The 15,255-nt window shown below is 35.2% G+C and overlaps 1 protein-coding gene across 1 annotated transcript; it reads left to right on the top strand.

Moving 5' to 3' along the window:
* Nucleotides 1-5,502: 5,502 nt before the first annotated feature.
* On the top strand, nt 5,503-12,719 carry zgc:162592 (uncharacterized protein LOC561993 homolog). The gene is made up of 2 exons (XM_039763334.1): nt 5,503-6,537; nt 10,494-12,719. Exons 1-2 carry the CDS (start codon nt 5,700-5,702, stop codon nt 10,805-10,807), a joined length of 1,152 nt encoding a protein of 383 aa, XP_039619268.1. The 5' UTR covers nt 5,503-5,699; the 3' UTR covers nt 10,808-12,719.
* Nucleotides 12,720-15,255: the final 2,536 nt, after the last annotated feature.

Here is a 15,255-nt window from a genome sequence, read left to right as displayed (position 1 = left end):
AAAATGTTCAGAGAGCTGTAATAGCTGTGTGGCGATCACTGCCTGCACACTCCTGTCGACGTAACAGAAAGCCCAGTTAAGAAGCACTGAGGAATTAACAACTGGGTTGGGGAACACTTAGAATACGAAGCACTCGACATGCTACTTTAGTTACAATGGTATTTAAGAAATTCAAATAAATGAAACATTGATTTTAAGATGAGGTTTACGACATTTTACTTTAATGACAAAATAAACTAAGAGGTTAAAGTGGAAATTTCAAGATTAAAGAAGACATTGTGATGGACGGCCAGTATTTCAGTCTGGTCGGGACATCCCTCAAATGAAGACAGGAGCCTTTACAGGACAATACATCCCCCGGGACGCTAGATGGCAGCTCCACTGGATGGAAATGGTTCCCCAGACTCTCGCAGGACAGCGTGGGACATGGAGTCCGAATCAGGGGGATATTACAGTGACATTAACCCAGAAGTACTTAGGAGTCAGGAGGACGGAAGCCCGCAGTACTTCTGGGACAACTGAAGAAGGCGTTTGACCCGGAGACGGAATACTTTCGGGTCAGAGACTTTAAAAGGACTATGGGAAACCCCAGCAGATCACGCCAGAGTTGGGTGGTAGAGGACGGAGCTGCTGGAAGTGGAGGATTGTGTGTTATTGATTATTATTTTATTGATTTATTATTGAAGAAATTGTGAAGTGTGTGGTGCTTTGTGCACTTTATTTGAAGAAAATATTAAAAGAATCTTCTTGTGCTTTTACATGTGTGTCTGGGACGTCTGTCTGGTGGGTTCAACGGGGCAACAGCAACCCCTAGCATCCAGAACATTTAAACTTTAATCTTGACATAGACCTTTGCTTCTTCCCTGTGGCCCTAAACACTTTCATATGACACTCGTACACTTGCCTTTCCACGTCAACTTTGATATTTGACCACTTCTTTTTTATTTCGGGCACTGTGCGACTTTCTAAATCTCAACTTTTGGGTGTCTTCGCCAGACTATGACACTCCATCAATTTCCTTTTGTTGTTTTTCCTTACCTTCATTTCAACGAGCTGGACCTCCATGTTGCATTCGGTGAAATTCTTCTTTTTTCCCTGTGCTTTTGCCATTGTCTTTTAACAAAATATTGAACTGAAGGCTATTTATATTGATTTGTATATTCAAATATGCAAAATTCTGGGAGGAGTCAGGTTGCGGCTATAGACTCGTGCATGTGCGTTAAAATTCACATTCATTGAGATTTATAAAGAGAATGTGTGTGGAACTTTGCTTATGTACAGTTTTAAGCATCTGAATTTTTTTGTGCTTACACTCATTTCTAGTTTTGTCTGTACTCCATGTTTTAGTGTGAATTCTATGAAAGGTGTTATAAATGAGGCCCCAGGTATTTATGGCCTATATTTTTTCTGCCCAGTTATAAAGTTGAAAGAGTCACCCATTGGATGCTTGGATGTTTCGAATTCCAAATAAATGAAGTTATGATTGAATTTAATTTATTAAAAAAAGATGTATTAATGTATATGGGGATTGTTTGAAAAAGACGTTTGGGAAGGATGTTCATCTTAACAGTGTTGATTCTCCCTGCTGATGTAAGATGGAGAGTGGATGATCTATTCACATCTTGTTTCATTTTTTCCCTGCAGACTGCAAAATTTTGTTGAAAAAGAGCTTTAAATTTACTTTTGATATTTACCCCTAGATATTTAAACTGATCTGCTATGATAAATGTGAAGGTGTTCAATCTAATATTGAGTGGTAGGGAGTTCACTGGAAAACCACAATGTTATTCAAATTAATTTTGAGACCAGTTATTTTTTGAAAATCTTCTAGTGTTTTTAGGAGTACTGGCACATAATTTTATGGGTCAGATATGTACAGTGTACATGTACAGAAGCATATCATGTGCATATAGTGATATACTTTGTTCAAGTCCTTCTAGGAAAATCCCCTTTAGCTCTGATGCATTTTGAAAATGAACAGCCAATGGTTCAATGGTGCTTGCAAGGATCAATGGTGATAAGAAACATCCTTGTCAAGTACCGCATTCTAGTTTAAAAAAGTCTAAAATAATATTGTTAATATGAACTGAGGCTTCTGGATGAGTATACAGTAGTTTGATCCATGCACATCTGTTTGGGCCAAACCCAAATGTGTGCAATGTGGTGTAATAGGTAGTCCCATTCATCTATATCAAATGCTTTTTCTGCACCACAAGATAGCAAGATCTCTCTGGGGTGTTAGGTTTAATGGGTTAATATATTATGTTAAACAAACATTGAAAATTAGAAGGTAAGTGTCTGCCTTTAATAAATCCAGTTTGGTCTTGTGATATTACAGAAGGAAGCACTTTCTCAAGCCGTCCAGCTAGAACTTTGGAGAGTACTTTAATGTCATTATTCAGAAGTAGAATTAGTGTATATGATGCACATTGTAGTAAGTACTTATTTTTCTTAGGAAAGACATAAATTAATGCTTGCTGAAAAGTTTGTGGTACAATTTTTTTGTCTTTAGCTTCTATAATTGTTTCTAATAATAATGGAGCTAACTTATTTGAATTTTTTTTATAAAATTCCACTGGCTAGCCATCAGGGCCGGCTGATTTCCCACTTTGAAATGAGTTTACAGCATCTTGTAATTCTGAGAGGGTCGGAGGTCTATCTGGTTCCATAGCACTAAGAGTATCTAGCTGTGGTATCTGTACTGAGTCAAAAAACACATTAGACTGTGTCCATATTTGAATCGTAGTTTTTGTGTTTGACTTATTTTCCTATATATGGGATAATTGTTTTGCTTGGTCATGTGAGTGCTAGATGGTTATGAATAGGCCTATATAAAAACTTTCTGAGTTTGCTGTAGCACCCTGGTTTGGTATTACATATTTTTGTCAGATGCTTAAATTAATAATCTGATATGAATTCCCTTGCTGTCTTCAGCCTAATGTGTAAGTAGATCTAGCATAGGTCACAATGAAGTGACTGCATTTCATAACTATATAAAGAATGACAGTGAATCCCCCAGCAAAAATAAAAAATTGTTGCTGAAATCTTCTAACTTCAATAACTTGTTAACACAATGACAGTCACTAGGACACGCAGTCTAGAAAGTGGTTACATACTGTGGATATGTACAATCTAATGATACAGAAAACTAATAAACAAGCAGTTTCATAAACATACAGGAATTTGGTGAACATTTTTTTCTAATGCAGTTGGTACATGTGTAAATCACTGCATTCTGGAACTGAAGCAACTGATTTTATTTTGGGAAGTCACAAACAACATACTCCAGCTGTGATAGGCTTTAAGTGTTGGCATATAATCCAATAAGCATTACTCTCCTTGTCTTGTCTGTCTGTCTGCATGAAACAACTTGGTTCCCAGTAGACTGATTTTGTTGAAAATTTGTTCTTGTATTCTTCAAGGATAACCGCTCCTGATGACAAATTAGGTCTCTGAGTCCCTGATACAAGTTAGTCAAATGCCAACAGCATCAATAGGATATCAACTGATGCCCTTTTTGCATCAGTTGAATTGATATCTGCTGCCATTAAAGGCATTTGAGCCACCATTAAGTCTATCACAAGCCTAGCTATATTTTTAACTAGATGATATTGTAAATTTCTGTAGCACATATTTAATGTATTCTACTAACATATGTAAATTGCATTCTATTATCACTGCTTTTTTGTATATAACTCTGTTACAAAAACATTTAATAAAGAAAAATGTAATAACTAACTATTTGATAAATTAGGTAAAAAAAATTAAAATGCTCCAACTTTGAAATCAGTTAACTACTGTAGGCTCTTGATGATACATTTTTAACCTATTTTGTTATTGTCATGTCCTCATTTTTTACACACTGTTCTGACTGCACATAGAACAAAATATAAATGGACAAGATATGTTGTTAAATGAAACACTTGACATATTAACAGAAGTATTCTTATGTTCAACATACATTGCTCACTGGAAAGTAACTGTTATAACAAAAAAGGAAGAATTTAAATTACAAGAATGCATAATGTTGTCTCATATTTTTTTCTGAATGTAGAACAAGCAGTTCTAAAATAATTTAACTGGAATTTGAAACACATTGTATAGTATAACAGGATAAAACGTTTCTCATGTAATTACCATTACATGAACATGTACGGAAGTACAAATTATACCTTTTTCTAAGGCAATTGGAAAAGTAACTATATTTAGACAAAATTAACAGCAAGTAACCTTCTTTGCATCTAAAGTTTGTTAAGAACCCTAAGAGAATAATAACTTATCATTGATTTACTGTTGCCTCACTGCCCCAGGAAACTGGATTCAAATCCTGTTCCACTCTTTCCAAAGTTTCAACTGTTAGACTCAAGTTAAGCATTCACGATTCCAAAGTGTCAAAAGCAGTATATTTAAGAATTATTATCTGCTATAGGCATTTCATATTCAGAATTCTAAATTTTTTACAGCATATGGTTAGAATATAATATTCTTATATGTACGAATTCCAAGTTTGTGATGGGATTGTTATAAGTGTATGTCTGTTCTTGTATTTGAGTAATAATTCTTTATATCTGTACATTCTTGCTACAAACAGACTTTCTTCTGTGATAATGAAATCTACCAAACCTTACCTGTTCTTGTAAAGTTTTCATGTTTATTTCGTCCTTTTGTGTTTTTTAGGTATTCTATTTTTCCTTTCAAATTTCAAGATATGAAACATTCTCACTAATGGTACTTGCCTTATACATGATACCACAGCTCCCTTAAAATGGTAAAAGTGTATTGTGGACTCAATAATGGGTTTTCTTAATGGCACCATATTATTTAGCAAACTGGTTAACTGTTACATATGTACTAAATATAGTATAGGATCTTCTCTTCTGTGTAACTATGATGGTTCATCATATAGATTTTTTTTGAATGTTATAAAACTATTATTTAATTAAGATGGATGTGAGCTCAAAGCTTTGACCCAGAGGGACTCACTGTAAGCATAAGAAAAATGGATTTGAACAAGAACCGCAAATTAGAAAGCCACAACTCAGATTCATCCTGGATCTTTTATGTGATTTTTTTTTACTATTTTTCAAAACATAGTTTAATAATCTTGGATGTCTAATCTTGGATGTCTTAGTTTAATTTGTCATGTTCAGACTCCAATAACTGTATAAAAAGCTTTTTGTATATTGTTGACATCTATTAAAACAGTAAGCTACTTTAATATTACATCCAGGTAAAATAATAAAGCAGAAACGTTTTGTTAATTACTTTTTGAATTACTCTATCAAAGCAAACACACATATTTTAAAAACTATGCTCTTTCCCTCTGGAATTCTTTTTGACTACGAGGAATTCCTCATTTTTTATGTATTTTTTTCCGTGAGCGCCCTGATATGTTCTCACCTTGGTTTTCGGGCTACTGATGGACGCGGTCAATTAGGAGGACAAGCCGCTAATGAGTATATCTAACTCAGGTGCCTGTTTTGCATTGCTTTACCCATTCGATTTAGAACGATGGTTTTGTAATAGACAAATCAACTCTGAAAGGCACTCTCTTTTTTTATGTGTGATATGTGTTGTTACGTCCTGATCGTTTGTTCGCCGCTCTTGATTTAGATTTTTTTTTTTGGCTACACTGTGGGCTGTTTTTAAAGTTTTCCTTACTTTTTTTTTAAAACACCAACGGCTTGACCAGCGCAGAGATGACAACAGACATGTCCATTACCATTAATTATACATGGCCAGTTGATGAGGAGGCCTACAGCGGGAAGGAACTAGAAGAAAACCGCTCTGCATACCTCCAGCATGCAGACATGTCTCACCGCTCAGTCAAAATTGGCATTATATCGGTGTTGGGCACCCTAATTATTTTAGGTAACATGGCCGTGATCATGGTGATCGCATCATCTGTGGCTGGCTGGTCCAAAAATACACGATATTTCTTGATCTCCCTGACCGGAGCAGACGCTGCCTTAGCTCTCATCGTCGTCCCCCTAAACCTTTACGGGAGTTTGGTGAAGGACTACAGCGAGGAACCCGATTCCTACTGTCACATCGTTGCATTTTTCAACTCGTCCATATTTGCTTCTTGTATGTATGCACTGGCCACCATTAGCCTGGAGAGATACGTTGCCGTGTTTTACCCCTTGCACTATACCTCCTTGATGACCAAGAACAGAATTCGCAGCCTGATCGCCGCCGCCTGGTTCTTTCCCCCCGTGCTCCTGTTTCCAATTTCAATCCCCGGGGGATTTGTCCGGGTGTATTTTTCCAGCGCGTCTTTAGTATGCAACCCGGACTATTCGAGCAACGTTGCCTATTCGCTGACTCTTACCGGCCTTATCTTTTTCCCCTGTTCTATCATTATGACTATGGCCAACCTTCGTCTCTGGTTTGCAGCAAGGAGGCAGAGGAATATGTTTAAAAACCACGAGTTCCGAATTAGGGCAGGACCAGACTCTGCCTCACGAGTCCTAGTGCCCGTCATGATCGTGTATTACACTTGCTGGGCACCCTGCATGGTCACCATTATTTACACAGGTAAGGTGGGGCAGGGATTGGGTTCATGATTCTTTTTTCTAAGTACAGTACTTATTACAATCAGAAATTTGGTTTAGTTCAGTTTAAGAACACCTCCAAGCAGGTTCTTAGTTGTCTGACCCCTGGGGGGTAATAAATGACTAGTCCAAGTCTGTATTTTTTTAGTTAAATTTCCCACTGAAGTAATTCTACATTCAGAACAGCTGGCAGCACTGATTGTAAAGTATTCCAATGCTGATACATATTTTTCTGGTATTTTAAATCAGAAAGCTTTATTCAGATGTATTGAACACAACCAAATGAAAGACAATGTATGAATCCAAAGCAGAATCGACTGTAAACTTGGGAATGAATGTAACCGTACAAACAAAAATGCAATAAACAGTGCAATCCATATGTATTTTCTTAAAAGCTACTTTTATAATGCCATTTATGTCTGAATTCAGACTTGGCTAGAACATAAATATTTTAATATTATGCATAGATTAAATGTCTGCTTAATCAACAACCTATGGTCTTTCAGGTTTGAACTTGCTTGATGGTGACATAGTGGAAATTCACTGGTTACAGGATGTTGCTTTTCTCACAAAGTTCCTTTGCTGCAGTACAAGTGGTTAACTTGCACAGGCTATCTCCTGTTTAGAAGCCTTTTATCTGGATGGATGAGGTTTCAGACCAATGCTGAAACGTGCACTGTAACATTTTAGAAAATAAAAATATCCACGGTTATGGTTACAGATGGGGCACATTCAAATTATCCAAGTAAGCTGTTCCTAAGAATATTGGGAAAATACACCTGTTCCGTTTAGGAGGCATCCCAGGCCACTGGAATCAATTAATCTGTCCCACATACCGCAAATCGGTAATTATCCTAATGTTTAATTATCAATTCATTTTTTTTATTTTAACTGAACTATTTTGTAATTTCTGCTTTTAATATATTTGCTGAACAAAAAAAAAGCAAAACAATGTTACAAAAATAAATTCACAGACTTAATAGGTCTGAAGTGCTAGTTAATTAGCATTTTTCCCCTACGAAAATCTAAAATTTCATTAATATATTGGGTTAATGTATATACTCCAAGTGTGTCTAACAAAATTCTTGTCTTTAACTTTCTTGGGTAATCAAATCATTTTGTAGATCAGCATTAAAATATTAGCACCATAGTACAGTGAAAGGGTTTTTTTTTTTTATTTGTTTGCTTTTTTTTAAAGAATGACTTCTGGTAATGTATGGTGCAGTACTTTAAGGAACATAGCTGCCGGTTTGATCCCAGTGTCTGACAGTGCCTCTCAGTAAGCAGTGCCAATTGCTATAGTTATTTAAAAAAAAAATAGTGACAATTGTAACCTTATGAATCTATATCTGTAAACATTGTGATATGGTGCTCACTTTGCCTTCTTTTTGTAAAATAGGTCTAAGAAAATAATATAAAAGGAAGAGAGCTTAAAGAACTGTAAAGAAAACCTGTAGTCATTGTGCCACCATGCTTCTCTTGAAATTTTAATGGATTCTATAAAGTAATGAAAAGGGATACTTGGATGTAATGTCAGCTGTCAGTTTTGATCATACTTAATCTGTTATCAAGGCATTTGGGTGCACTTTCACCATGCAAATGCTAGCAAAATGTCATGACAGCATGGCTCAGTGGCACCCTTTCATAACACCAGTCAATGGTTTCACACTGATATATGAAATTCTGGTGTCTGAGTTTTGCCAGGAAAAAAAATGCAAAAGGTTTCATCTGCTCCTAGCAAAACTCCATCGCTTCAAAACCAATTACTGCACAAATTTACTGTGTATTATCTTTTCGTAGCTAGTTAAATAATATGTTACCTTTTATTCAGGTTACATTAGTGTAGGAGTAACATGGCCATAGGTTTCAGTTTAGTAAAGAAGCAAATTTTTACTCTGGTAAAATTAAAACACAGCAGTTTATTTAATAATTGAAAAAACATATATTTTACTGAAGTTGATTTTATCCCCTAGAACTGAGACAAAGGGACAACACAGTAGATTATTGAAAAATAGTTCTTTGATTGACTTAATGAATGCTTGTAGCTGCTGGTAGGTAAGGCAGTAACAAGCACGGGTCAAACGCATGCTGAATGAAATCTCTCAGTGCAGAAATTTGTTTTAAAAGATTTCATGAAAATTCAAAGCAAACAGTTCACACGAATAAAGAAAAAGGTTGTTACACGTGTAGAATAAAAGGCAAATAAGTTGGAAAAAATGTCTCTTCTCTAAACTTAGCAGTTCTTGTCAAATTTCAATTGTTTCTATACTTAGATGCTTTACTTTGCCTTCAGTGTGCTCTAAACATGTGGCACTGTGCGTTCAATAGAGCACATTGCATTAAATTCTATTGGGCACATTAAGGCATGGTTTAAAACCTTGTGCCCTCCATGCCTTACTTACGATAAGGCAGGTCACTAACTGAGACTAATCTGTAGTCAAAGGGACAAGAAATAGAATATACCAAATTCAGTTTGTGGGAGTTCAAGAACCTCTCATAGACTGTGCACTAATATATAGGCAAACATTTAATGTAACTTAAATAACTAGCAAATGTCTCTTACAATGCTGATTTGACGTTGTATAAGAATCTCTTGTACAAATATACAAACCGTATTTAAAAGTATCTTATTAAACTTCATATTTTGAAAATAGTCCAATATATGATGTGGTCACTTTATTTCCCTCCTTTTCTCTGTAACTAAAAATCTTATTTTGTTCTTAATTAAGGCTATGTCACATTGCACAAGTTTTCCAGTGTTTTTCAGTCATATTTATACAGTATAATCGTACTGAGTCAGGTAGTTGTGGCATGCTCTCATGATAAGCAGCCATGTAATGTAACATACCCAGTGAACCAGTCCAGCTAGCCTGCAGCTCACTTTGTCAAAATTAAGCCTGTTTGATTTTTGTTTTAAGTCATAGGGCTGGACTTTGTATGCATGAGAGCAGACAATCCATGAGTGCTCACCTGGATGTATGAAGCATATAATGCAGTAACAGATAAGTAATGTGGGTGTTTTGGACCTTACAAACGGAAAAGAGACTCCTCTGTCTGATGTGTCGTGTTTTATGTAACGTGTTGGGACAGAAATTGCATCGCCTATAAAGTTGTCACATGGACATCCGCTTCATCAGGCTGCATGCTATTGACTTTCAGAAAAAGGGTTGAGTCCACAGTATTTTGAAAGTATGCAACTGTGCTGAAAAATGTCACACAGTTGCATAATCTGACATCACCAGTGATTTCTTGTTGTATAATCTGATATTTGTGAGAAACAAGGTCAACAATTACAGTTGTAAAGTTTGATATCCCCTCCAACAAGAAGTCTTATATTGTGACATTGACATTGTGTGAAAGATCTTGTCCTCAGTTTCTCTTGTTTTGTATTATATCTTTGGATATGTGTCTTTTTAAAGGAGAATTTTCTTAAATTATAAGGATATTCTCAAATAAAAATATTCATAGGATAAACTAAAATAGTATTGTTTATATAAATGCACCCTAAATCTATGAATACATAAATACTGTAAAACCTTTATCGTGTAAGCTTTAACTAGTTATTCAGAACACTGATGTTATTTAAAAGTGTACAAAACAGTTGAAAAGATGGCTATAAAAATTTTTATTTGAGCAATATCTCGAAATAAATGAAATATTCAGACTGAACTTCAAAGAAATCCTACTATTGTTAATCTTGCTTATATAAGTATAAAAATCAGAACAGTTGGCCTTACATGCCAGCCATACTCAAAGTGGGGAGTGTGGCCTTTTCCCTAGCTGTGCTGCACTAAGAAGAGTCCACATTGGTTTTCTTGGTGATTGCTATTGGCTTGGCAATTGAAAAATGACAAAGTTGTCCTTAAATGAGATGCTAAACTGTCTGCCATACCACTTGTAGGCCTCAATAATATGTCTTTCTTTTTCATTTTTTCCCAGCAATTTCCCAAAAGGCTGTTCCTGAGTGGATAGAGTTTTTTGCAGTTTGGCTGCCCAGTGCTAATGGTTTCCTTAACTGCATTGTCTACTTTTGGCTCAACCGCAGTTTTCGTAAGAAGTTCATGCTTCTAGGCCATCGGCTATGTGTTGTGCTTTGCCATAGGCCAGAGAAGATAGTGAGATTTCGAGGACCCGGTACGGTCAGCGTGGTGAGCTACACATGGGAGAATAACAATACACTCCAAGAGCGTGCCTGCAGTGTCTCCTCCAGCTGCACGCTACTATCACGTCATGAAACAGAAAGCCATTTGTGATGTGCTTGGAATGAGTCTTCCTGGGCATATTTATGTAACAGTGGCGACTGCTTTATTGATCTGTTAAAAACTGGCTGGCTGGTTTTACAACTCTGCGCTATTCATTACATAGCTGTGTTGTCTGTACTTATTTCTCTTCTGGTATGGGGTTGAAAGATTTATATATTGGTGAGACTGAGAAATGTATTGCACAGTATAGTCTGCTGGCATCCAGTAGCCTTTGCTGTCTTTTTACATTATTATACTAGCCCTAAATACAGAGGAGGAGTGGTATATAAATTGTAAACCACATTTGAGAGAAAAGCTCATTTTTTGCATTTGTGGAAAGATACTTGTTTATGTTTTATAGTTATTTGTATTTTTTGCAATATCAAGCTTTGGCAAACGTAGTGAAGGTGACTTTCCAACATGGGTCTAGTGGGGGATCACAGAGCTTTGCATTGGGGAAAAAAAAAAAACAGTCTTTTTGGATTTAGACAAAGAATCCATTCAAATGAGGATGACTCGAAATGAAGTATCGGCCTGTCCTGTTTTTTTTTTTTTTTGTATCTTTGTAAATATATCATCAATTCTGTCTAGTTTTTACATTTGAAAGCCCCTTTTGTTTTTGTTCTTTATCTTTGAATACAGATGTGTGTTAAACTTGTCTTTTGTGATGTTCAGTACAAGTGTATATTAATTACTACAAACTGTTCACAAAATTTTGTGCAGTGGATAGCTCTACAACAATAACTTAAATCCATTTTTACTCTTCCACTATTTTTTTTTAAATGTATAAATTCACCAAACATATTATTTAATCTGCTTTTTATTTTCACTGGTCAATTCATAAAATGAAGTGCCACTGTACCACTAGTACTAAATTTCACTTTCTTTCTCTGTGTTATTTTATCAGCACTGTAAACTAAGGATCTTTAGCAGTTCTGCTGCATGTGGTACTTATGTAAAAATGTGCTTGCTTTTTCATTCTCCAAACATATAAGACAAATATCTGCTTCATGAGTTGTATGCCAGGTCCTTTAACACTAAGCTGTACTGGGCACAAGTGCATTCTCTGGCATCGTGTAGCACAGAAGTCTTTGTTTTTCCATTTATATGCTGCAGACACATACAGGCATCAGGCAGACCAGAAGTAGTTGAAAATGTGTTCAAGACATTTTTATTCACTGTTATTTTCAGTTAAGAATCTTGCTAATGTTTGTCAGGGCATTTTCCTTTTTACATGGCAATGGCTTTATTATTGCTGTCTTATTAAATGGTTTATGGTGTGCATTTATTTCAGCAGTTGCCATATTTTCTACAATTTATTCCATAATCTTCCCAGGGCAATTTTCATATACAGTATTTAAACACCATAAATACTATTCAGCTTATCTCAGTAGCACATATTTCCTAGTGGTCAATGGCTAGTAGTTTGTTTTTAGAATATACTGATGATTTAACGTGGCTTGATATACTTCAAGAGGAATTGAGATGACTGAAGACAATCTGCCATTAACTGCTGGAAAATAAAGGACTTAACTTCAATATATTTTAGATCATTCTTAACTGGTTATTGCTTTTTAACATTGCACTTCTTTGGTATGGCAATGATTGCACCTGAATTATCAATGTGTAGTTATGCGTGTCTCATTGTTGGATCAGTAAGAAAACTAAATTACTTCTCATCTTCTTAAAAATTATATGGGTATAGGGTTGTTAAGATAGGTGACCTTAGTTACTCAAATCATGTATAGTTTCTTATATTAGAGTGAGTAATTTTGTTCGTCTTTGTATATAGTATGACATTTTATAAATCATTTTTGTAAATATTACCAGATGAAACAGTGATAAATGTTAGTTTGATTTGTGTAAAGAGGTTCATAAAAGAAGTTGAACTGATGTGGAAATAAAGCTTGTAGCCTTCCTAGTTTTTTGTACATGAAATGTATTAAATATCCTGGAAAATCAAGATTGCACTTAAATGATATTAAAAATAAAAAGTTTGTTAATTTCATGCTGTAATCACCTTTCCTATTCAATATTCTCATAAAGCACGTTTAAAAAATGCAATTGATGCAATATTAATATAGTATGTTAAATGCACAGCTAGGTATGAAACTAGTATAGAAGTGGGCACTGCCTGTAAGTTCTGTCATCTCAAAAAAAATGGATAAAATGGGTGTTAGCTACAAAGTAATTAACATGAGGAAACATGAAGAGATATGGTTTTGTCATTAGGATCTAGGGAGGTTTGTGGACAAATGGTAGGTGAGGTTTCAAGAGAGTGGTTGTTACAAAGAGAGAATAAATGAAGTCTTGCAGTAGCAGGAAGTGTTATTCGAAGTGAACAAACATCTCAGATATATAAACAGTAAATGGCCTGGATATTTCAGTATTTGTATATTAGCACAACAATGATTACAACACATTCTTTACTTCTTTTATATGTGTTTGTGATATTGTCATGTTCAGAACATGAATGTAATTCATTAATGCTTTATGTATGCAAACCCAAAAAAATGAAAGGGCAACACCAGATGAAGACTAATTCTAACACTGAGGGTGTTTCATAGATAACAATCAAAATTACATTATGGCTGAGTGGTTCAGGTACTGTAAACCACAAGGCTATAGTTCTGTACTCCCCACTAACTTAGCAAGCTACTTCCATACCAAGATGGAAATAGCAAAAATATAATAATAATGTTTTTCTGCTTTAAACTTGTGAGAGATATATATGTCAAATAAGTTTACATGTAAATTAGTTATCACGATCTGCCATTCACTCATTCATGATCCAGGAGTTGTGTTAAAGATGGCAAAAGTAGCATTTCTCTCTGAGTTGTGCTGTATATGCAGGATATTATCAGACAATCCCGTTTTCCATTATATACACTTCTTCAGCTTTGGTCGTGTTATTCTTGTGGACATTATCTCCATACATCTGAAGTATGCTGTAATTTATTAGAGAATTCACCTCCCTGTGTATGCATTGGTAAAAACTGAGTCAAACAGGTTATGTATAGGTAAAGAATGATCTACAGTGGCATTTTTCTTTACAAAAATATAGTCCCCATCTCCAAGAAAGATTTGGTCCATTTTTCAAGTGAGAACATCCTCCCCATGATACTAAGAGTGTTGAATACAAAGGATAGCACTAATAACACATTTTACAAAAATAAAAAATGTCCTTTGATAGGAATGTTAGAGTAGGCCCTGTGATGGACCAGTGCCTTGTCCATGGCTTATTGTAGCCTCCCACCCACCATCTCTGAAGTATATACCTACTCCCAGCAACCCTGAATCAAATGAATTGTATTACATGCATGGTGGAGTGCTATAGTATTCTGTGACTTTAAACAAACAGACATATTTAACAAATATGCAAAAAAGAATATAATATGTAACAGTATGTATTGGGGGTATTGGGGCATGCTCCAGAATGCTACTGGGTACTGCTGTTTTTCCAATGATCAATGGAATGGGTCTAGAAAATATCAGTTTTCTGGGCCCATTTATTCCAGATGTAACCTGGAAAGCCAGAGCACAATAAGTGCTGTAATAAGTGCAAAAACAAAAATAAGCAAACTAGAATAGGCCACTAGCCAATTGTTGGACAAACTCATGCACATACACTCCTAATAATCCTATTAATGCTGGGTCCTTTGAAAAGAAATGAACACATCTGTGCAAATGTTATCATGGCCTGGTGAACAGTTTATTGTATCATGCACAGAGTGAGCTGCAACATACACTGCCCTTTAACCTGTTGAGTCTTCATGATAAACAGTGGTTCCCACTGGTGATGTAAACATGTACAATTTTCATGCACCAAAATCGGGAAAGGAAAAAAATCTAAGGTCAGCTCTGCAATTTAATTTATCCTACATATTCATCTGATGCTTAGTTACTGAGTAATACTGAGTAATTTTTTTAAAGTGTTTGGTTATTTTTGAATTCTCCTGTATAAAGCACTCATACTGATACAGGGTAAATTTTGACTCAACAGTTAATGTAACACATTTAAATTAAATGAAACAAAAAAATCAAAAACTGTCAATCCATGGTAATCCTTCAGGTATTTCCAAAAGGTGACGGTGTCATGGATAGCACTAAAGTCACGAAAAACACACACTGTAAATGGTGTTATTTAGGAAATACATTTTTCACAATGCAAATATAAACCAAACTAGTGTAGTAAAACTGTGAACCAAGCTTGAAAGAATCATTTTTTTATCAGAGAAACAGTGATTTAGATGAGAAGATATGACAATTTAATATAGATTATTAGGGAGAGGACAAATTGCCAAACAAACAGTTTTTTGAATACAAGAGCTCTCACACTTTTGAGGAAAAATTAATGAAGCCACACTAAAAGAAAAAGAAACGTGTGTTAAAGTGCATGTTGAATCCAAGATTTTTAAATATGTTACTGAATATCCTATGTGCCTGATAGTTTTCATTAT

This window comes from Polypterus senegalus, chromosome 9 (genome assembly GCF_016835505.1).
Source record: "Polypterus senegalus isolate Bchr_013 chromosome 9, ASM1683550v1, whole genome shotgun sequence".
Taxonomy (NCBI): domain Eukaryota; kingdom Metazoa; phylum Chordata; class Cladistia; order Polypteriformes; family Polypteridae; genus Polypterus; species Polypterus senegalus.
The sequence above is the reverse complement of the archived record's forward strand: the minus strand, read 5'-3'. Positions and strand labels throughout refer to the sequence as shown.

What these genes read in the sequence shown, in the direction of transcription:
- zgc:162592 (XM_039763334.1), top strand. Translation starts at nt 5,700, where the DNA reads ATGACAACAGACATGTCCATTACCATTAATTATACATGGCCAGTTGAT. An exon ending in GGTCACCATTATTTACACAG is followed by an intron (nt 6,538 to 10,493) that starts GTAAGGTGGGGC and finishes ATTTTTTCCCAG; the next exon opens with CAATTTCCCAAAAGGCTGTT.